The sequence below is a fragment of the Ornithodoros turicata genome, chromosome 3 (assembly GCF_037126465.1).
Source record: "Ornithodoros turicata isolate Travis chromosome 3, ASM3712646v1, whole genome shotgun sequence".
Taxonomy (NCBI): domain Eukaryota; kingdom Metazoa; phylum Arthropoda; class Arachnida; order Ixodida; family Argasidae; genus Ornithodoros; species Ornithodoros turicata.
This window is the reverse complement of record NC_088203.1, coordinates 87,645,971-87,668,240: the sequence shown is the minus strand read 5'-3', so window position 1 is coordinate 87,668,240 and position 22,270 is coordinate 87,645,971. Positions and strand designations below refer to the sequence as shown.

The 22,270-nt window shown below is 46.7% G+C and overlaps 1 protein-coding gene across 4 annotated transcripts in view; it reads right to left on the bottom strand.

Moving 5' to 3' along the window:
* LOC135388771 (uncharacterized) overlaps positions 1–22,270 on the bottom strand; it is a 250,406-nt gene that overhangs the window by 144,192 nt on the left and 83,944 nt on the right. For 2 of the 4 annotated variants that reach the window (XM_064618552.1, XM_064618553.1), the window contains exon 3: positions 13,098–13,266. In XM_064618552.1, the coding sequence (XP_064474622.1) occupies positions 13,098–13,266 (169 nt within the window). Of the gene's footprint in view, positions 1–13,097; positions 13,267–13,329; positions 13,472–13,625; positions 14,107–22,270 lie in introns of those variants that run through there. The other 2 variants (XM_064618555.1, XM_064618554.1) reach the window with 2 other exon arrangements.

The window sequence follows — 22,270 nt, the reverse complement described above, 5'->3', positions numbered from 1 at the left end:
CGATTAGCATGAATGCAACAACAAATGGACAACTTTATTGGAATGCAAAGAAGGAATTAGCCTCCCATTTTCAACAGATCAGGCCAGTGAACGTTACACTTCTGAATGGTGGTTCCATACAACGTGCATCTACAGTGTAACCGATTCTCGGCATTGTTGCTTTGACAGGCCTACGACTACGTGTCATGGCAAACGTTACTCTCGCGGAAAAAAAAGAATTTCGAAGTGCAAGGGGCGTACCGCATCGCCACGTTAACGTGGAAGTGTATGGGTAAACGGGTCTTCTTCTTTGCGTATTTCTTCTGTCCTCAGAAACACTTAGCAGATAATTGCAGCACCTTCTCAACCTCGGGACAAACACGAAATACGCGAGCGTGGAGCGGGCAGTGGATTGGCAGAGCAACCATGTGATGTTCGACTCGGCTCCATTACATGTCGGGCGTTCCTTCAGATATCCTTCTTGACGACGCAACGTCGCTATCTTCTCTGTATGTCCTGCGCACATCTGGTAACTCCGGCTCTGCTTGCTTTCTCTTTCGTAAGTACGCTTCCCCACGGAACATACATAAACTGGTTGCTGGCAACATTTTGAGTTGCGTGTGTGGTGAGTTATGAAGTGTGGACGAGCACAAACGGACGAGACGACTGTAAATAAACCGTTTTTGCTACTGGCCAGTCTCTTTTCCATAGAACCTCCGCAGGAGGCACATACCACGTCCTCAGCATGGTACACCTGCTACCGTGCCTTAACTGTTCTCTCCGGGGAACCTTCCACAATCATCTGTTGAGTGGCACAGTAGTATCCTGTTCAGTAACAACGGAAAACTGGGCAAGTTGGCCAGGAACCATTTCACAGCAAAGGGAGTGGAGACAGAACACATGAAAGTCGTGGACACGACCGCACTTTCTGTCGTGTCCACGTCTTTCGTGTGTTCTGCGTGCACTCCCTTTCTGATGTTAAATTGTTGCTATTCTGTGCACACAACGTCATTTATATTTACTGTAATCTCTCACACCCCTCGTTAATGCTGTGGCGTACTTTTATTTTAGTACGATAATTCGGTCCTCGACCCCCATCAAAAACAACCACGCTGGGTTTCGCGAATGCCCTGGCGTTGGGACACGGCGCGCCAAGTCACTTCCCTGTGCATGAAATTCTCCGGGCACTGCATAGCTTATCGTGCAAAAGCGTATTTCCCGAAGCCGTAGCAGGGGAACGGTGTGTGAAAACGGGAGGCATGCACCTTTTTGTGACATGATCTTTCATTCTCTACAATTGTCACTGGACCAGCACCCAGCCTGCCGACCGGCATCAGTACCCATCTCGTCATCATTCCTTTATGTATGTGTGTGTGACATTTGTGCAGTTGTGCTAATTATCATTAAAAGGAGTACATTTTCCAGAATTAACGTCGAAGAAGTGATAACGGCGTCATTCCATGCAATAGCTGGCTTTCATCCTGATGGTGAAGGTCTGCATGACACTTGGTCCAATTTTAGTAGGGGAATGACGAAAGCGCAACAGAACAAAAAAAAAGCAAAAAAAAAACGGTAAATTGAAACAGGTATAGCACTAAAGACTGATCGTACTCGGGGAATGACTCAAGACACGAAAGATACCTAATAGGGCTTCGGTCTGCTGTCTGAGAACGGCTGATACAACAGTCCGTTTCACACTTATCGACGTATCTCATTACCACCGTAAGTACCGGTGCTGCTGACTGTGTCAATACGGAGGAGAGTCTGAGCACAGCGGGCCTGTGTCAATACGACGACGCGTCTTGATACTCGGCAAAAATCGCTGTCCTCATTCGGATCACATATTCGTTGCGGAGGTATTCAAAGGAGGTCAGCGTATAAATGATATCACTGCAGACTCAATTAACACGACTTTTGCTTTAGTTTCTCTCTCCTTTTTTTTTTTTTTTTTTTTTTTTTGTTATACGCGCTATGCACATGGCGGCCTGTTGTGAGCAAGGATGGTTTTGCCGACCTGGGACTAGACTTCGAGGAGACTGTTCCCCGAATTCTTCATTCAGGTGAAAATGAAGTAGGGTAACTCAGGCTCACTAATAAAGTGCAAAAATTCCTACCCGCGGAATGAAACATGCAGTTACCTTCATACCAACACAAATGGAACGGGATTCATTCGTTGGCCTTTTCGTGAATTATGACAGAAGGAACCTGCAATTTACCGTGTACTCGCACGAGCGACATCCTCACCGGAATATTCCAGTGGAAGAAAAAGCGCAAACGCTGCTCACGGAGCCGAAGTTCCGTCCCGTGTTACGCATGGGGGAGATATGTTTATCACGAAAGAAAAAAAAATGCAGGCAAAAAGGAAAGGTCAGCCAGGCAGAAGCCGACTTGCTATTCCTTGTAAAAAAATAAAGCAGAAACAGAAAAGGGAAAGGACGCAAGCGGCACATTGGCAGCAGGGGTGCATGAGTGCACGATCGCTCAAAGGCAGTCTAGGAGCCCAGAGTCAAGGAAGCATAGTAGCGCTCTGGTAACAGCCCATTGCTTCTGCACTACAGGGCCCAGTAGGGTGGCCAAACAGAGGTCTGTGTGCCCCAGGGCACATAGGCGGTGCGTGAGTGCAGTCCGAGGAGCGGCATATCTTGGACAGGTCAAGAGTAAATGATGGGTGTCGGCGTCGGTGGAGCAGGAGGGACACGCCGAAGAGGGACGCTGCTTGATCTTGAACAGGAACGATGGAGTACGGGCAACATTCACGCGAAGACGATGGAGAGCTGACTCTTCCTTTCGAGACAGCCGTCGGGTCAATGCGGTGGAGGAAGGTGTTGGCTGCGACAGCGTTTTCCATGAAAAGGCGGGTGTCGAAGGAAAAGCGCCGGCGGACGTGTATGCGGCAGACGGATGGTGATAACGAGATGACAGTGTTGCACTCAGCTGCGCCATGAGCGTGCCTCGCTGGTGCGTCGGCACGTGTGTTTCCCGGCAAGACAATGTGGCTTGGCACCCACTGAAACCACACGGAGTGGCCGGAGGTGATGAGGAGGTTGTGCACAGTCGGGATCAGTGAGCGGATATCAGAAACAACTTGCGAGCGAGGCGAAGACAGTGACAGAATGGCGTAAATGCAGGCTAGCTGGTGGATAAATTCCATGATAGGCAAGCCTGAGCAACAGGCTTGCATATCATTGCGAAGACAGTGCCTCCAGCACCGACTTGCTGTCTGTGAGGACTGTCCAGCTTCCAGGTGGTCGAGAGGATGCAAGACGCGACTGGGGCGAGAGTCCATTGATCCACGCAATGGTCGTCCAGTGGAAGTGGTGACACAACAAAATTTGTCTCTTCAGTGCTTCGTGAATGGCTACAAGCTCCGCCCGCTTCGGTGGACGACGTTTCGTGGGGAAGCTTGAAGGCTTGTTCGATGTTTTCGGAAGGGAGGAACGCATGAGCATTCACACGGTGCCGCAATATCGGGAGTGGCGTACTACGAACTTAGCAGATGGCACTGTCAGAGTATTTTCCTGTCGTCTGCTACGAAATATATTGTGGCTGTATTGCCCGATGTTCCCCACGGTTATAGCAGTGTACGTGAAGACACGAAGTTGAACGCTCGTGCTCACGTGACAGCGAAAAGCTATGACGTTTTTCGTATATTCCGATGAAATATTCTGGGGAATGTCGCTCGTGTGGATCCACGGTTACGCTACCTCTCCCATCTCCTTCTCAAGAAGTCGACAATGCGGGAAAGCCTATCTCGGATTGGTCTCCTCAAACGATCTCCAGCGATGATAGGGCGAATCGTTTGCGCAGACCAATGAGAGAGCGCTCCTTTCTCAAGAAGGAAAGTGAGAGAGAAAGCGTAAGTTGCACACTCTAAAAACAGAGCTCCGCCGCATAGCACGCTGTGCGCCAACCATTCCCAGGAATGACAGGGTTATCGCTTCTGATTCGAAGGGAGAGGGGGGGGGGGGGGGCTTACGCCTTTTTGCGTCCATCTCGCACACCATATCTTCGAATCAGGAGCGACAACCTATCATTCGTGACAATGGTTGGCGCTCAGCGTGCTATGAGGTGAAGTTCTGTTTTTATTAGTGCAGGTTCTTTCGCTCGCCCACACAATCTAAGGGCAGAGCTTTACCGCACAACACGATGTATGCCAACCATTGCCACGAATGATAGGGCTATCGCTACTGATCCAAACAGGGAGGGAATCGCACGCCTTTCTGTGCCAAATATCATTTCTAGAGTGTAAATCACGAAAGACGTAACGGTTGGACAACGGTACTTGGTGTGAGCATTTTACATTCCGCGAGGAGAATTCTTTTGGACTTTAGTGCTCCATGAAGTAATTACGAAAATTAATGCGAGTTTGGAAATTACAAATATATATGAGAAGAAATCGGCTCGCTAAATATTATCGCACTGAAAACCTTTGTGTCGTATTACCCGCCATTTTTAGAGTTTTCGCTGCCTTATTCGCTTGTTTTCTGTCATTGTACTATCTAACCTCCTGGCTTTCCGTCGGAACTGTCTGCCTAAGTGCTACGAAACGCATCTTAAGAACGTACGAAAGCGCCTCCTTGTTAGCGTTGTTTGGGTGTAGACATTACACTAACTATGTGCAGATGACATCCAGAACTCAATATGAGCAGGTCCTATATTTGCAGGTAGATGCCAGGCGCTTTATTTTTGTTCAAACTTGCAGCAAGCAGCTTACTGCGTACGACATTTCTAGCCTCGCTTTCCTTCTATGTACCTCTCAGATGCGATAGACATGTGTTGCTCTTTGATCCAGTGAATCAATTCAAAGCATCACCAGTCAAGGCAAGCCAACAAAGATGGAGATCGTATTTAGCTCTTTTCCACGTGATACGAGGGTGGTTCCATAAGTTTCCGGGCCGAGGTAGAAAATGCGCGCGAATTTGAGAATGCGATTAAGGACGCGTGGCGCCATCTGTTGGAGGGCCAGAGCACCACCCTCAACCCTCTCCATGCTTTTGTCGGTTGGAGAGCGTCATTTCAAACAGCCATGGTGCACTCTTCAGTTAAAATGGAAAAAATCGAGTACCGCGCTGTGATAAAATTCTTGACAAAAGAGGGACTTTCGCCTAAAGAAATTAAAGCGCGACTGTACAACGTGTACAGGGAAGCCTCTCCGTCGTACACAACGGTAAAAGACTGGGCTAAGCAGTTGCGACTGGGGCGAGAGTCCATTGATCCACGCAATGGTCGTCCAGTGGAAGTGGTGACACAACAAAATTTGTCTCTTGTCGAGGAGGAAGTGCTGAGCGACAGGCGTCTGAAGGTGAAGGAAATCTCAGAAAGGCTGGAGCTTTCTAAAACAACCGTTTTCCGCATCATCGGCGAGGGCCTTCACATGAAAAAGGTCAGTGCGAGATGGGTGCCACGACTTCTCTCGTCACTTCAAAAGCAACAGCGCGTCGTCTGTGCCAAAGAGTTTTTGGAGCTCTGTCAAGAGAACGAAGAAGAAATATTGAAGTTAATTGTCACAGGGGATGAGACTATGGTGCTCTACTATGATCCCCTTTCGAAAAAGTTCATGGCAACAATATTTTGGGATTGTCACGCGATCCTCCTCATCGACTTCAAAGAGAGGAACACCACAGTGAATGCGACTTAGTATGCTTCACTCCTGCACCGACTGCGAGACGCCATCAAGGAAAAGAGGCGCGGCAGGTTGAGTCGAGGTGTCCGGTTGCTCCAGGACAATGCCCCTGTCCACACGGCTTCTGTTGCCAAGGCTGCACTGAAGGAGTGCGGCTTCGAAGAAATCCACCACCCACCCTACAGTCCGGACTTGGCACCGAGCGACTATTTCCTGTTCTCAAACTTGAAGAGGGATCTCAGAAGACGGAGATTTCAAAACGATAGTGAGGTGCAAGTGGCAGTTTTCCAGCATTTTGCGGACAAAACTTCGGACTATTTTTTCAAGGGTATAAGAATGCTGGTTGAAAGGTGTCAAAAGTGCATCGAAGTTAAGGGTGACTATGTCGAAAAATGATACACTTGTTTCGTCTTTATGACTATTAAAAGTTGGTCGGGCCGGAAACTTATGGAACCATCCTCGTATCAACCTCTTTTCCATTCTACCTATACTCCTATGAGCACTGTTTTCGGACATTACGCACATTACTCACGTTAGTTCTGTTGACAGCTCTAAGCAAGTGCAACGTTTTTAAGGCTGCAAAGCCTGCTATGTGCACTTTTATAAGCAGAATGTATCTGTATTTGTGCCACAAAAAAGACGTGGTTCTACGTCAAAACATCGCATGACGAGTGACGGGTCTATTTCAGTCCTGCCAATGAGTCATCACTCGGAAACGCCATAACTAACATATACACTTCGTGATGATCTACATAACTGGGTAAGTGAGCTGGGGCACATCACGAAACGTGCTGTTCAGCACGCTTGTTGCGGTGCTATAACAAAACAAAGATCAATGCAATAAAGTAGAACTCCTAGTAACAATACAGATAAGGGCGCTGTCCAGAGCTATCGGTTTTGGATATGAAGAAAGCAAACAGTATCAGCCTTGACATCAAAAACCAGGAAAACCATTTTTCTTTTCCTTTTCTTTTCTTTTTTTTTTTTATCGGCGCACGTAGAACTGCCCTACATCCTCGGGTATCTAGATTGCTGGTATATACGTAGTATGAGTATCCAGACTAATCTCTTCTTGTTTATCTTTCCCACCTTACTCACTGGTAGAACTTTCGATTACCAGACACGTAGTTCGGACTGAAGGCTAATTAGAGGAGTCCACCGACGCGAGAACACGGAGATTGCTTCCGTTCGCACCTGCTTCTGCAGTTACAAGATCGCAAGGGGCTTCACGTGAGGTTATCGCCAATTAAGGAACTGCGCACAACGGGAATAGAACACTGAACTAGTTCGTTACTACCAAACCTAGCCGATTGCCAAGTTGCATTTAACCCATCGCACTCTGTGTAGCGTTTAATCAATCAGGCCAGCTGACGAGAAAGTGGCCTTGCCTTGCAGCTCGCGGCAAGGGCATTTCGCTACTTTACGACTGTCGCAGCGCAGAACTTCAGGCAATGGCGGTTGGGTTGTTTTCTGGCTACTTTGCGGGAACTTCCACGGCTGTACATTTTAGATTCTTGTGCGTCTAAATCTGGATGAGTGTGCATCATCGCTGCGCCACATGTAATGCCGAAGTCGATTCACTTCTCTCTCCCTTGACGATGCATCTTCTCTCAGTCCGCATGATGTCCACAGAACTGCTTTGTCTCTGTATGCTTGAATTTCAGCACTCGTTGCAGAACCTTCGGGTGGATGTCCCTGTCGTCTCTTCGCGTTCATAATTAATTCATCCGATCATGTTAACCTCTCTGAAGTGGGGTAGGGCCGTGTGGCTAGCGCGGGGAACCATGCCATGTCGGCATCACTGTTACATCATTTATTGTTGTTGTTGTTCGGGTGGATCAGATTGATCCACCGACTCACCGCTGTTGGTGTCGATCATGATCATAATCGTCTCGTGAAGGAAAGTCACTAATTATAGTTATGCAAATTATTCGATAGGCTATTCGTTTGATTTGGCCGAGGGAATTAGGGTAGTCATTGGTCGTTTTCAAGTTATGTTGCATGTGGAAACTAAAGCATAGTCAACGTGCTACGCAACTAAAGCACGTCCACATATCCACGCCCATGATCTAATCGTTCTTTCTGAACATATCGTGTACTTTCAGAACTCGACCACAAGTCCCTTTCCAAGTCTCATTTGTTACTGTGTATATCATACGGTTCTAGTCCAAATATAATTTTCCGCGTCAAGTGTAACTTAGCTTAGTCGAGCTCCAGCACAAAACAGCATGCCTGCACACCACTGGCCACTGAATTGGCTGCACACTCAAGACTCACTGGCGACTTTTTAAGATTTTGATCTGGCAACCCTCGTCGTGAGTACTTGAGCACAGTGAGACTAGTGCGGCTTTCAAGTATGAATAAATATTCGGCGCGCTTTCTGTTGCTGCCAATGCCGCGGAATGGAGCACCTATTATTTTACAAGTTCTTGACCATATGCGGGAAAAACTGTCCCTCTCGCCTATTTAAATTAGTCATCCGCTTCTTACGTCATTCAAGCATCCAATAGCGCACCTTGTTTCTACTAAAGCACATCAATAATGGGTATAATAATAACCAGTTTCAACAGCGCGGACTCTACAGGTTCTCGGCGTAGCACACATAATTTGAGGTACAACACGGTACTTGTACGCAACAAGTACAACTTGCCCATGACACTCTGTACTTTGAGCACGCCTACAATGTACCCCTTTGTGTTCATTGACAATGACATGGGGAAAAAACTGAACCACACGTAAACGATACAACAGAAAAGTTTCAATGGACACCACAAACAGAAATATTGGCTCGCTATTGTTATAAGTAGCCAATAATACGAGCAAAATCAGCCTCGTCGTTCAAGCTCGCCTATTAGATGGGTTATACGTACGAAAGGCGCTACAGGCGCTTCAGGGATTGTTCGATTGTTGCCAGTTCATCCAAGAGCAAGCAGTATAGTTCATTAGCCGAAAAACGGAACTTTTGTCAGACAGCCATCACTAGAAATATAAGTATAGTTCTCCAATTGGCCTGGGGATGGCAGAGAGAGGCAGCAAACATGTACTCATATGCGTGGCTTTCTGCGGCACAACGTCAGAGTACGGAGGACCGGCTCAGGACAACAATGGTTCAATACGAATACAGTCTACCCTGGTTAATATGACCAAGGCCGTTCCCGCGGATTTTGGTGATAAAGCGAATTGTCATATTAATGAGCAACATGGATGATTCTCCAGGTAAGCCTTTCATAAAGGAAGTCATTTGGCTCTGTCTCATCAGGCACAGCATTTCAATTCCAGTTATTTTATTTTACTAACACAATTTATTATTTACAACCTTACAATTTATACCTTATAACAATATCACCTTACCTTATAGACAGTGTACAAAGTACCTAAGGGTTGTCAAATATCAATGCAGTTTCACTGGTCCGATCCCACGAGGGGTTGTTTTGACATGCATCCATACGGACTACGAAAAAAAAAATATTTACTTTAATAATTAATGACTGAATTTCTAAACGCCACAGACATTGAAATCTGTTCGCAACAAAATACGACTTAACACTCGCTTTTCTCCATGAAATAAAACTTTGGAATCCGCAGCTTAGCTTGGATTTCTCGCCTTTTAAAAAGTGTAACAGTTGACAGTTTTGGAAGCAGGCAGCAAAGTTGGAAGAGAACGCGAACGCCTCACTTTTCACGTAGCGTCAATCATTCTGTGCAATAATTGGCCTTCCGTGTCTTGTGCGATGATTTCGGTCATAAGAGTGTGCGTCAACATGCTCCCCATACTCGGTGAACAGGTGTCTCTTTTCATGATAAACAGCCACGCATTTTCTTTCGCTCGCTAACTTATCATCTCTCGCAGCAAAACGACCCGCTGCGCTCACGGCCGCCTTTCTTTCGTAGCAAAAACAAAACAAAAAGCAGAAAACTCCGTCCCAGCTCCCAATGGCGAGCCGTAAGAAACGCGACCCAATGCATCTTTACAACCCGTGAGTCAGCGCTATTTAGAAGTGCGCAAAAGAGGTTCAAACTGCGCAGCAGACCGTACTCAAATTCCATCCTGTCACCAATACGTGACTGGAAGGACCATGAATCTTGGAGCAGTTTTACGCCTTTGTGTATTCTCCCTAAAAACGAATCAGCGCGATTTTTTTTCTTTTTTTTTTTCTGCTTTCAGCCCTCACTTCTATTTCCGTGCACCCTTCTTTCGCAGCAATATCGTCGTCGTTGCCGGCGCATGATGCCATTCCCTTCGGGGAGACATCTCCTCCGTCAGGCAGGCGCAGTCACCTGAGTAGACCATTTTTCAACGTTTGTCGCACTTTGACCGATGATCGTCCGAGCTCTGGTTCCCGGCCGGTGTGACCCAGCACGCTGACCGGGCCACATCAACGACGTGATTCGTGGCGCCATTAATTACAGGGAGTAGTGCCTTCCCGGCGACGAAGAAGATCCAAGAAGACGAATCTTGCTGGATGTTAATGATCTGGTCGACGTTCTTGCGCGCGCTATAAATCTGGTGAAACGTTTATTGTTTGCTGTTTCTTGTTTACCTTTAGCTGTCCTAGTGGCTACCATTTCCTTGTGGCTAATAGTCTTCTTCTGGCTTCCCTGTGATCGTGACTTACAAGGCCAGATATACCAGCTCGTGGTGTACCAAAAAAAGAAAATACGGTGACAGACATGCATTATATGCTGGAGTCAGACGATATCCCTACATACGTCCCATCTCATGTACAATATTGCAGTATGCCCTCTTAAAGTGGTCATCATATTCGGGAACGTATGCATGAGGCCGATACCGTAATGTTCGTCACCACTTCACCAGTCAACTTCGCCAAGTTTCTCTTCCGAAAACAGCTTACATATTACGAAAACGAGTTTTAAAGATTCGCACTCTCTGTGCAGCTAACGCCATGATGACGTAAGCAGGGCACACGAATGGGATCGCTGCGCAGGCGATTGTCTCCGAGATCGCCCGCTTGGCAATATACTAAGTGAAAAGTCATCGGTAATTACGCCGACGTTTTCGCTTACCAGTGTGAGTTCTGACGTGACCGTATTGCGTGGAACACCGTATTACGCTCCTGGCTGCACGAACACGTCCGTCGCTAACCAGAAAGAACATTCCGCAAGAGCAGACGCCGTCCCGTAGTATTCCGGCTCGCCCGCCAAGGATACCAAGGTCACACCAGCCGCTCCGTGAATGGTCCCGTCCGCGCGAAAGGGCGCTCACTGATTGGCCTTTTCTGGGTGACGTTTCTAGAGTGGGAATCCCTGAATACTCTGAATATGCGTCGTCTGCTCTTGCCACGAGTTACAACAAACTGCACAGGAACAACGCCACCAATTCGCGTCGGATTTTCGGCGTTATTATCAGTGATGAACGCGGAGTAAGCAGCAGTATAGCTTCAGAATCGACTGGGACGGATGCGATAGTCTCTTTAAAACAGAACTTCACCGCATGGCACATTCCAGGCCAACCACTGCACATACAATGACAATTAACGTAACTTAAAAAGTTTCACAAGAAGGCGTACGTCTCTAGTGTTCAACAAATCATAAGAGAGAACGATGTCGTTCGGGATGATGGTTGGCCTGGGGCATGCTATGCGGTGAAGTTATGTTTAGTTATGTAATAATAATAATTATTATTATTATGTTTTTTGTTTTTGTTTTTTATGTAGCCCATGTTAGGGAAAACAGACACCGTCTCTTATTGCACATCAACAGCTGATTTGAACGGAAGATCAGGGAGAGTGACATCGCATCATGTAGATCGAGTAAATATCAGCCGGTGAACACTTTATCCATGAAGAGACTCTCAAAAAACCTGAGTTCTCAGTGGAGAACGGCTCGCAAAAAGGCCTATTATCTTAAATATATCCTAGTTCTGCCATACTGGATTCACCGCGGCCGCAGTTCACGCGAAAAAAAAAAAGCGTCGGACGGTCACCCGACACACCCCCTGCAAGCGGACTGAAGGCACGTACGTCCTTTGCTCATTCTAAGGTTGCACTATCACGCCCATGGCCAAAGTCGCCTGCTTTTGACGCGTCACAGCTGGGAGCTGTGTAGTCTTTTTTGCCGTCGCAGTTTTTTGGCCGTGGTTTTTCGTTAATACCTCCATCTTTCTTTCCAATGTTGGGTTCATACTCGCGTACACATCAGGGTTGCGGAATGGGGCATCCCATTCCGTTCCAATGCCATTCCGAGGAATGGAGATTTGCGATAATTCCATTCCTTTCAATTCCTCGGAATGAAAAGCTATGGTCAGTTCCCACTCCTGGAATGGCTTGGCAACCCAATTCCATTCCGTTAATTCCCTCAGTAAAGGAAAAGGACCGGTAACCATACTGGCAAGTCCAGCAGTGCTAGATGATATTGACATTACCAAGCACGGAAAAAGCACAAATACAAGGTTATTTCACTCCTGACCGTGTGCAGGTGCGGTGCAAAGGGTGCGAGGGCAGAAACCCCCAGCACGTTGAAACCAAAACTGCCACCGGGGCACCCAGACCATTCCATTCCTAGGACAGTTTCCGCTATTCCATTCCAATTCCATTCCGAGCTCTGCTAAATCTGGAATGATTCCGGAATCATTCCAACTCCGGAGTGGCAATTCCGCAACCCTGTTCCACATGGTGAATAGATTAGCGGCTAGGAATGAATTACATAAGCTGGGAGAGGTCTTAACGTCTGTACTTCATCTCTCTCTCTCTACAAAAAAAAAAAAAAAATGGTGCAGACGAAGAAATATGCGTTCGTGGGGCATACTGCAACAAAACTACAGATATCAAATAGAACGCAATACAACGTATTCCCCGCGGTAGACATATCATAGACACTCTCTATAGTGAGTGTAGAAATAAGATCAGTATTTAAAGAGATTGAAACATTTATTTTTTAAATAAAATAAATGTTTCAGTCCCTTTAAATAATTATATCTTATTCACTTGCGTGTGCTAGACTTCTCCCATTTTTTGCCTGTGAGTGTAGAAATCAACGACGGCAAGCTGGCTTCTCTGCACCAACAGTATTCACGAGGCGAAGCCATCTTTACGACATTCACCAGCATGCTTTTGCTTGGAGCAGAGATCCTCGCTCTGTGTGTCGAGACGCGTCAGTTGTGACTGCTGTAATATTCCGGCTTATTTACGAGTTGGATATTACGACTTATAGTGGAGTCATACTGGAGTTGGATCAGGCATCACACGAAATGAACTCCATACAGACACGTTTGTCCACACCACATGCGGGCGCCGGACATTTGTGGACGCAGCTTACCGTGTTCCTGCAAATCGAATCGGAATACTGCGTCGTTCGACAACGCTGCGTTACGTTGTTGAAGACCATACATTGCACGCACTGTATTAGACATTACGACCAGTGTATTGTATTTTTAGCTATATGCAGCCTTACGTGTTCTTTGTTGTTGTTGTTGTTCTTTCTTTTTGTTTTGTTTTGTTTTCAGGAAACTGGAAGAGAGCAAAGCATGCCATCTGACCTTTGGTTGTGGGGGGCGTCTCGTATGGCATGGAGTAGAAGTCGTCGTCAGTCGTCAACGTTGTCGACTTGGACGTCGAAGCAGCCGCTAACTTTCGTCGAGTACCCATCTCACGACGAAACTGTTCTTTCAGGTCTGCTGGATCGCAGTAGTCAGGGAGCAACACCAGCTGAAACGAGGACAGAAAGATGCCTTTGTAAAAATATGACAATGTTATTATTAATAATATGACCTTCGCCGAAGGTCTTTGACTTTCGCATTAGGTTTGGAGGCCGGTTTTCCCCCGGGCCGAACGAACAAATTCCTTCACACAGTGTGCTGAATAGAGCGGGACACGTCTTTCTTCAGCGTTGTTTGCAATGTCTCGCGTATGTTGCCATCAACACCATCAACAACACCATCAACATTTCCCCAAGATACCCGGGAACAACGAATAGTGCCTCACTGGACTAAATACGACAGCGAACACAATCGCCGTGTATATTCGGCAATTAGGTAGGGATGCACATGTACTAATGGACCAATTACCTCGGAGCAGAAGTCATAAATGACAGGATCAGTGAAACGCCGTTACTGCGCAACTGCTGTAGTAAACCAGGATTCAAAATACAGGGGTCGCCAGGATAAACTTCGGTGTTTCTAACGGAGACAAAACAAATAGAAACAGAGTCGGGAAGCTAAAGTAGATGTTTAAGGAAGTATTATGCCCCAAAATTTTATGTCAATACTGCAATGCTGTGACTTATCCTGCTAAAACGTGAATTACTTGGTTTGCATTATTTTGCTTTCTCAAATTTTAGCAAATTGTGGTAGAGTATAAAAAAAAATAGAAATCTTGCTGCTTTCGGATAAGATTTACAAGTTGGCAAAGTTCCTGATATCACTTTTACATACTTGCCTACCACAGCGCGAGAAAATGAGTCTTACTTAGTGCACAGTTGTGAACCTTTTCCAGTCGATATATGTGATCTTTCTTATGGGGATCCCACACTGCAGAACACACAAACACACACACACACTGAATGATGATAAGGATGATGATGCGGAAGCGTATACGCACTCCAGTGATGATCGTATTGGGGTTTTATACGAAGTTAGTTTTGCCCAAGTATTTTACGTTGTCGACGGCTTTGAGGGGACTGCTAGATATCTTATACTCGTACTCGCGGGCTGATTCCTTATTCGTAACCGACGTAACAGTTTTGTCAAAGTTGACTCTCATGTCCCAGTTTTTGCACCACTCTGCTATCCTATCAAGCCCCAAGTTAATCTAGTCTCTTGGAGAACGTACTTCGAAACATGTGACACGGTCGTCAGCAAAGAATTCTGTGTGTACGTTAGGGTTCGAACTGGATGCAATATCGTTCACATATAACAAGAACAGTAGTTGTGCGAGTACCGACCCTTGCGGCACCCCTGACAAAACACTCGAAGAATTTGACATTGTTCCATTGACACACACATACACAAACTTTTTTTTTTTTTTCAGTTCTTGCAGAGGGAAGTGAGGATAGGCTATAAACAATTATTCCGCTACTGTGGTTTGTGCGAGTCTAGGACACGACACAGCCGACATATTTATCTGCCTACGCCTCGCATTAGCGCTTGTCCGCTTTCTTTTGTTCACAGAACCTCAGTTGAGTGGAATTCGCTTCCTGAATCAATCATACGAGGGTGGTTCCATAAGTTTCCGGCCCGAGGTGGAAAATGCGCGCGAATTTGAAAATGACCAGCTCCGGTGGCGCAGCGGTAACGCGTGCGCTTGGAGACTGGGAGGTCCGCGGTTCGAATCCGCGGGCCGGCTGTGCCGTCTGGGGTTTTTCCTGGGTTTCCCTCAGATGTGTAATAGGCGTATGCCGGCACAGTTCCCCTGAAGTCGGCCCATGGACGCAGCTATCCTCCCCCCGAGCGGATTCCGCTCGGTCTTCCACTTCACCCTTTCCTCTCCTCCTCTCCACCACCTTTCCCTTCCCGAGAAACATGCCGCCTAATCAGGCAGGCAGACCTCTCGGGTTCCTCCCAACGGCACTCCTCCTCCTCCCTCCTCGATTAAGGACGCGTGGCGCCATCTGTTGGAGGGTCGGAGCACCACCAGGTTGCAAAGAACGACAGCCGGGCGGAATAAAGACAAGGCAGAAAGAGAAACAGGCCCACAAACCGCGACTACTGACGTGAACCACAGCGCAGAGCATGAAGATTTTGAAAGAGCGGAGGTGGAAGCCACCAAGCGCCGCCTGGTGACATGGAGGAGACGCAAACCGTGAAGAAGCAACGAACATTTTAAACTAGACTTTTCTTTCTGTTATCTCGTGTGTATTTTATGAGTGTATTTTTAGTGTATTTTATTTAGTCCCAGAGGCTATGGCGAACCTTCTACCAGAAGTCGAGCATAGCCCACCCTGACTCAAAAGGGATAGGACATGGCTACTACTACTACTACCACCCTCAACCCTCTCCATGCTTTTGTCAGTTGGAGGGCGGCATTTCAAACAGCCAGGGTGCACTCTTCAGTTAAAATGGAAAAACTCGAGTACCGCGCTGTGATAAATTTTTTGACAAAACAGGGACTTTCGCCGAGAGATATTAAAGCACGACTGGACAACGTGTAGAGGGAAGCCTCTCCGTCGTACACAACGGTAAAAGACTGGGCTAAGCAGTTTCGACTGGAACGAGAGTCCATTGAGTCCATTGAAGTCCATTGAGTCCATTGAAGATGATCCACGCGATGGTCGTGCAGTGGAAGTGGTGACACAAGAAAATTTGTCTCTTGTCGAGGAGGAAGCGCTGAACGACAGGCGTCTGAAGGTGAAGGAAATCTCAGAAAGGCTGGGGCTTTCCAAAACAATAGTTTTCGCAATCATCGGCGAGGGTCTTCACATGAAAAAGGTCGGTGCGAGATGGGTGCCACGACTTCTCTCCTCACTTCAAAAGCAACAGCGCGTCGTCGTCGTTTTGGAGCTCTGTCAAGGGAACGAAGACAAAATATTGAAGTCAATTGTCGCAGTGGATGAGACTATGGTACTCTACTATGATCCCCTTTGGAAAAAGGAGTCGATGGAATGGCGCAAACCAGGAGAAGCACCCCCAAGAAAAGCCAAGGTCACACAATCCACAAATAGGATCATGGCAACAATATTTTGGGATTGTCACGGGATCCTCCTCATCGACTTCAAAGATAGGAACGCCACAGTGAATGCGACTTATTATGCTTCACTCCTGCACCGACTGCGAGACGCCATCAAGGAAACGAGGCGCGGCAGGTTGAGTCGAGGTGTCCGGTTGCTCCAGGACAGTGCCCCTGTCCACACGGCTTCTGTTGCCAAGGCTGCACTGAAGGAGTGTTGCTTCGAAGAAGTCCACCACTCACACCTACGGTCCAGACTTGGCACCGAGTGACTACTTCCTGTTCTCAAACCTCAAGAGGGATCTCAGAGGACGGAGATTTCAAAACGATAGTAAGGATCAAGAGGCAGGTTTCCAGCATTTTGCGGACAAAACTTCGGACTATTTTTTCAAGGGTATAAGAATGCTGGTTGAAACGTGTCAAAAGTGCATCAAAGTTAAGGGTGACTATGTGGAAAAGTGATACACTTGTTTTGTCTCCATGACTATTAAAAGTTGGTTGGGCCGGAAACTTATGGAACCACCCTCGTATCTTTACATGATTCAGACACGTTTGTTTCAACTGTAACAAGTATGTTTGCTAACATCTTAACATAGTCTCTCACACTCGTTGATATTGCCATGTTGTCATACGTATTGTTACCGCCGAATGTTAACAACCCTGCTTGTTATGCTTGCTGTGTTTATTGTTCGGCCTAGTGTCTCTTTGCTTAGGCCGCCACTGGGCGATCAGCAATATTACATAAATAAAAAATAAAAAATAAATAAAAATACTGTGTTCTCCCTGTGAGGTATGCCTCGATCCACGATATGGTTCCGTACTCAATTCCGAAAGTCGAGATTAGCCTTCCATGATTGACTCGATCGAAGGCCTTGGGAAAAATCCATAACTATTACATCGGACTGGCTTTTATTTATTATGGTATTATGGTTTCTTTAAAACGACGCCTCTTTTACACTCAAAAGGGTGCGAAAAAATTACAGCGAATGCTCATGAGCAGTCTGAACTTCCGGAATGTAACGATGAAAGATGAAAGTCACTGAAAAGGTTAGCCAGCTGTAGGACTCGAACACACATCTTCTGGATTACCGTGCCGTGTATTTGTCATTTCTACGTTGTTCCAGCCTCAGAACATCAGTTTTCTCGTGTTCCGGAATGTGCTTTCCGACAGTGGCTTTTAAGAACTGGCACATCGAAGAAGAGTTTCCAGTTGTGACCAGGTTACTTGCTTCCTATGCGAAAGGCGAAGCAGGCGCAGTCTGAGATAGAAGAGGGGAAAAGGAATAACATGTGAGAAGGAAAACGCCGTAATAAATGGCAATACTCTATAGCAATTCCGTTCGACGCTGATGTATCGGCGATGCCGTGGGAGAAGAGGCAAAAACAACTTTTTATCGTTTGAAAACCGGAACATGAAAAAGAGGCACACACTCGGGGATGCAGAGGAGCCCCCCCCCCAGCAGTGTCAGAAGATACCAAAGGATCGTGCGCACATTTCCTTCTTTCTCTCTTACTTTTCTTGAGTCAAAGGAACGATAGCGGTCGTCATTTTTCAACAGATCCATCTTTCAACTTCAACAAACCGAAACAAACCCGCGATCAGGCGCTTCCGGCTCAAGGAAACCCGTATGACTGATCGCCAAATCGAAAATCTCAACGACTGCCAGGTATTCGAGCACTGGTAGTTTCAGCTAAAGAGATGAAGCAAGACCTCGGGACAATTGTCAAAGGGTTCACTGGAGCGAATACATGAAGCAGCCTCCAAAACGAATAGACATTTGCGGTCACATCACAATGACAATGGCCATGCACAGGAAACCTTGCATGCAGCACGAAAGAAACTACGCGTTCGGGCAGTACATTGTCATTAAACATTCGAAGCAAGCACCACGAAACGCCCTGTGTATCGTCCATAGATCGAGAAGTTACCCGTCAAAAAGAACTCGTTACGAGTTAAGTTACCGTGTGAAAAATGTAACTAAGTTAATAACGTAGTTCTTCAGCCTGAAATGTAACTCGCAGTTACTGAGTTACTTAAAAAAAGAACGAGTTACTTCCAAGTTACTTCGGACACAAAATGGCAGTACACAGGTGCAACGCGCGTGAGCAGTTGAGTTAGACCTTGAGTTGCCTGTGGAGTAGTACAACACGCTTAGATCGTTTTCGTTTATGTCCAACAATTCGAACGCTTTGCATCTTACTCCTTGTGGGCGCACAATGGTCTTCAGCTTCATTTCAATGGCAGCGGTTGTTACTTCCTGAACAGAATACTGTCATTGATTGAATATCAGGTTTTATGGCATAAAATGCCATGGAAGAACCGGAGAGAAGGCAAGCAAATATGTTTGCGTGAGTGAAAAGCCAATTAAAAGTAACTTGGAACTTAGCTTAAGTTACTTTGGCAAAGTTACCTGGGAAAGAAACGAGTTCCTCGGAAAGTTACCACGACGCAAAAGTATCAGGTTAAGTTACAAGTTACCAAGAAAAGGAACTTCGTTACAGTAACGAGTTACCTCGATACCCTGGTATCGTCCGGCATTTCCTATTAGTTCGATAAACCTTGATGGCCACACCCAGGCAACTTTTTGAAAATAAAATTTTGTTTGAGGACACGATGTAAAGTAACATTTCTGGTAACTTCGCCCTTAGCGATAAAAACTTTTTGTTTGGCCGAGAGCATCACAAATGGGTGTGCTAACATACACATCTTTCCTAACCTATCTATCTGACGTATATTCAACCACCTGCTGAGGTGGCGACCCGTTGACTTGCACAAAATTTCGGTCGATCCGAATAATGGCAAACAACCACAAACCTCAAAATGCACGGTCAGCTGAGATGCTCTTCCGCAAACAAACAAACAAACAAACAAAAATTCATCGACAAGGGCGAACGGTATGGCTGATAAGCTGTTGTGTTGTGGTGTTGGCTACTTTCGTATCCTCTTCGCTGCTAAATATTTTTGTCCGCTATCTCTTCCTGCACATGTTCAACAAAAAATATTCAGGAAATCCCTTTCCTCGTTATCAAAACCAAGTGTTTCTAAAAAATCAAGGAGCCCAAGTAGAGAGAGTGTTCTCAGCCTTGACTGTCACAAAACGTTGAAACAGAATGAGAATTGATTCTTTGCGCGCCATTTTCGGAGTAAAGTTCGGTCTTCGGACTTGGAGCGCTATACCTCCACCCTTCCACTGCATTGGAAACCCTATACATAAAACACAAAAAGCTGAGCTGTTAGCTCGATGCTGCAAGCTTCGGAAACAATACCTCTGGGATCTACTGCAACATTTTCCCTGGTCCATGTCAGTACTTGGCAAGTTCTCGCATTATTCAGTATGTGAGACTCTGTATGGCGGTGCGCGCTCTTTGAGTGTACTATTTGTTTGCGTCCTTGTTCCTGCGTTACGTAGCGTTTGTAAAATAGAACATTACGTTCGTAGCCTTCTCCTGCTGGGTACTTCGGTGGGTACAATTTGTCAAGCATAGCTACTTTTGTCTACATTTCTCTATCCACACAAAAGTATTACGTATAAGTTGCAAGACGTATCATGCAGTCCACACGCTAGCCGGAATGCATACAACAACAACAATCGATGATGACGATGAGATGGGGTGTTTCACCGGGGCGGTGCGGTACCCTGCCCCATAGCACATGGCACATTATATGAAGATGAAGCATGAAAATACGAGACAGCATTAAAGCGTCTGGAGCATGCAATTCAGTGGACGATAGGAAGTCCATGAACAGGTGAAGAACCCGACGATGCAGCACAATATCTTCATAGGGGGCGAATGACTGCAGCTAAACTGAGCGGCCTCTTGCTGATACGGGCAAGCTCATCACACAGTACCCGCCTTTGCGGGCAGAAGAGTGCACATTCCATAAGAATGTGCTGGGTGTTCGCCACGACACCGCATGTGGAACAGAGGCTGGTGTCACAGCATCTGATCATGCATTTGAATTGCAGGGTGAAAGCCACATTAAGGAGGAGTCTACGCTGGAGGGGAGGGAGGTAAAATGCCGTAATGAACGGGCAGTGAAAGAAAACGACAAATTTGGGTCTACCGAATAACACATGACAGATTGGGCTGTGGTGTCCCGGCGCCATTGCTGCAGAGCCAAGGATTGAAACCACGCAGTTAGTAGGGTCCTTCTGTCACCTCTCGACATACAATGGGCACGGCTATCGGGGACTCATGGGCAGCCGTTGCTACTCTGTCAGCCTCCTCACTGCTTCTTAATCCGCAGTGACCAGGAATCCAGTGCAGGGACGTGCTCCAACAGCTCCCCATAGAACCCATAGTTTGAGATAATTCACACAACACTGGTTCACACAACACAAATTCCAACGTGGTGGATATTATGCATAACCAGTCGGCCAATCAGGAGCCTCAATGTTTGGCTGACCTTTCGGCTGGCCCTGGCTATCATCGACTTCTACTGGATTTCACGCCTGCCGCCGTTATTCGATATTCAGAATAACTAAAGCGATTTTTGGCTAAAAGAAACATTTATATTTATTTACGACACAAAGCACCGATTCAAAGATCTGATACATGAGTGCACTATGCGTACAAAGCCCACTGCGTTGCTGGCACACTGGAAAAAAAGTTCGAACTTGAAGCAGAACGAACACACTGTTCAACTCCTAAATGCCGTGCCAGTCTCATGAGTCCGTACCATTTTATGATGAGCATCCTTTCTGGCTGCTTGCGGTGCATCATACATTAGAGCGAAGCGAAAAGCGCTTGTGTGGCAGGTAATCCTGTCTTTGTTGTCAGTCCTCGAAATCCAACGGCGCCCGAACTCGTTCTCCACGCTCCAACTTATGAAGCATTCCGGTTCCGCAGTTGATAGTCTGTTCGTGGGATAATAATTGTGTCCAGAAAGAGCACAACATGCGTAGACTCCCAATGACGCACGTATAAATCCGCCAACATATTTCTGCAAACTGTTCTGTCGATTGACGGCACGGAACACAGGAGGACGCTGTGCCTGCCGTGCTATTTCGAAACTATGCTGAAACGGCCGAGACGCTGCACGCACATCCGCGCGTACAGAATGCGATTTCAAAATTCAAAACACTGTCGACCAATCGGAGCGCGCGCACAGTCTCGGCCAATGGGCTTACAACATGGTGTATTGGCGCAGTGGTACCTTCTCTGCAGCGACGTCGTCGGGTACCTGGGGAGGACTTGCAGACATATACGATGACCTTCATCATGTAGACGCTGAACTTGGTGAAGAATGTCTACTACGATTGAGGCTAGCGACCCACGAAGCCCCATTGTTGCCACACATTGCAGAGCAGCCCGTGAATCGGTGTAGACCACCCAGACACGCGGAGGAACTTGTGATATGTGCTGCCGAAAGAGTGAAGTGAAATACACCTCCGCCGATGCTGATGACGTACGATGTGAAAGACGATATCCACATGAGACTGCAACAGATGGGACGACAAAAGCACACAACGAACACTCTGTGTGGTGGATCCATCAATGAAGACGGCAGTGTGGTCAGGATATTTCAGGTGCATCATGTGTATTGCCAACTGTTGAAGAACTAAAGGTGACTAGATGCTTTGGAACCTTGAGGCCAGGGACAGATAGGGAGAGTGATAGGAGCGCAAGCGACCACGGAGGGGTTGTGGGAACTGCTGGGTGGATTATGAACGGAGGAAGCTTGGGCCTCACTTCCATGAGACACTTGAAAATAATAATTGGGGTTTTACGTGGTGAGACCGTGACACTTGAAGACAGCACTGTGGCTTCGCCGATATATTTTTGCTAGAAGGGGATGACGACGGTGGTGCGTTCTGAGGCGCATGTAATGGCGAATGTTTTCCATCGGAATGTATACGACAAAGAAGGGGACAGTACATTTATTGGTATTCAGTCATAATGCTCACCTCCGCAAGTAGCAACTGCATAAAGTAACAGTTCAGAAAACTACGTGCTTTATAGACGACTGCGGGCACTGCAAACGAAGGTAAATATAGCACTCGTACCCAAAAGTCAAGAATCCAGAGAAGCCATAGGGAAGACTGTG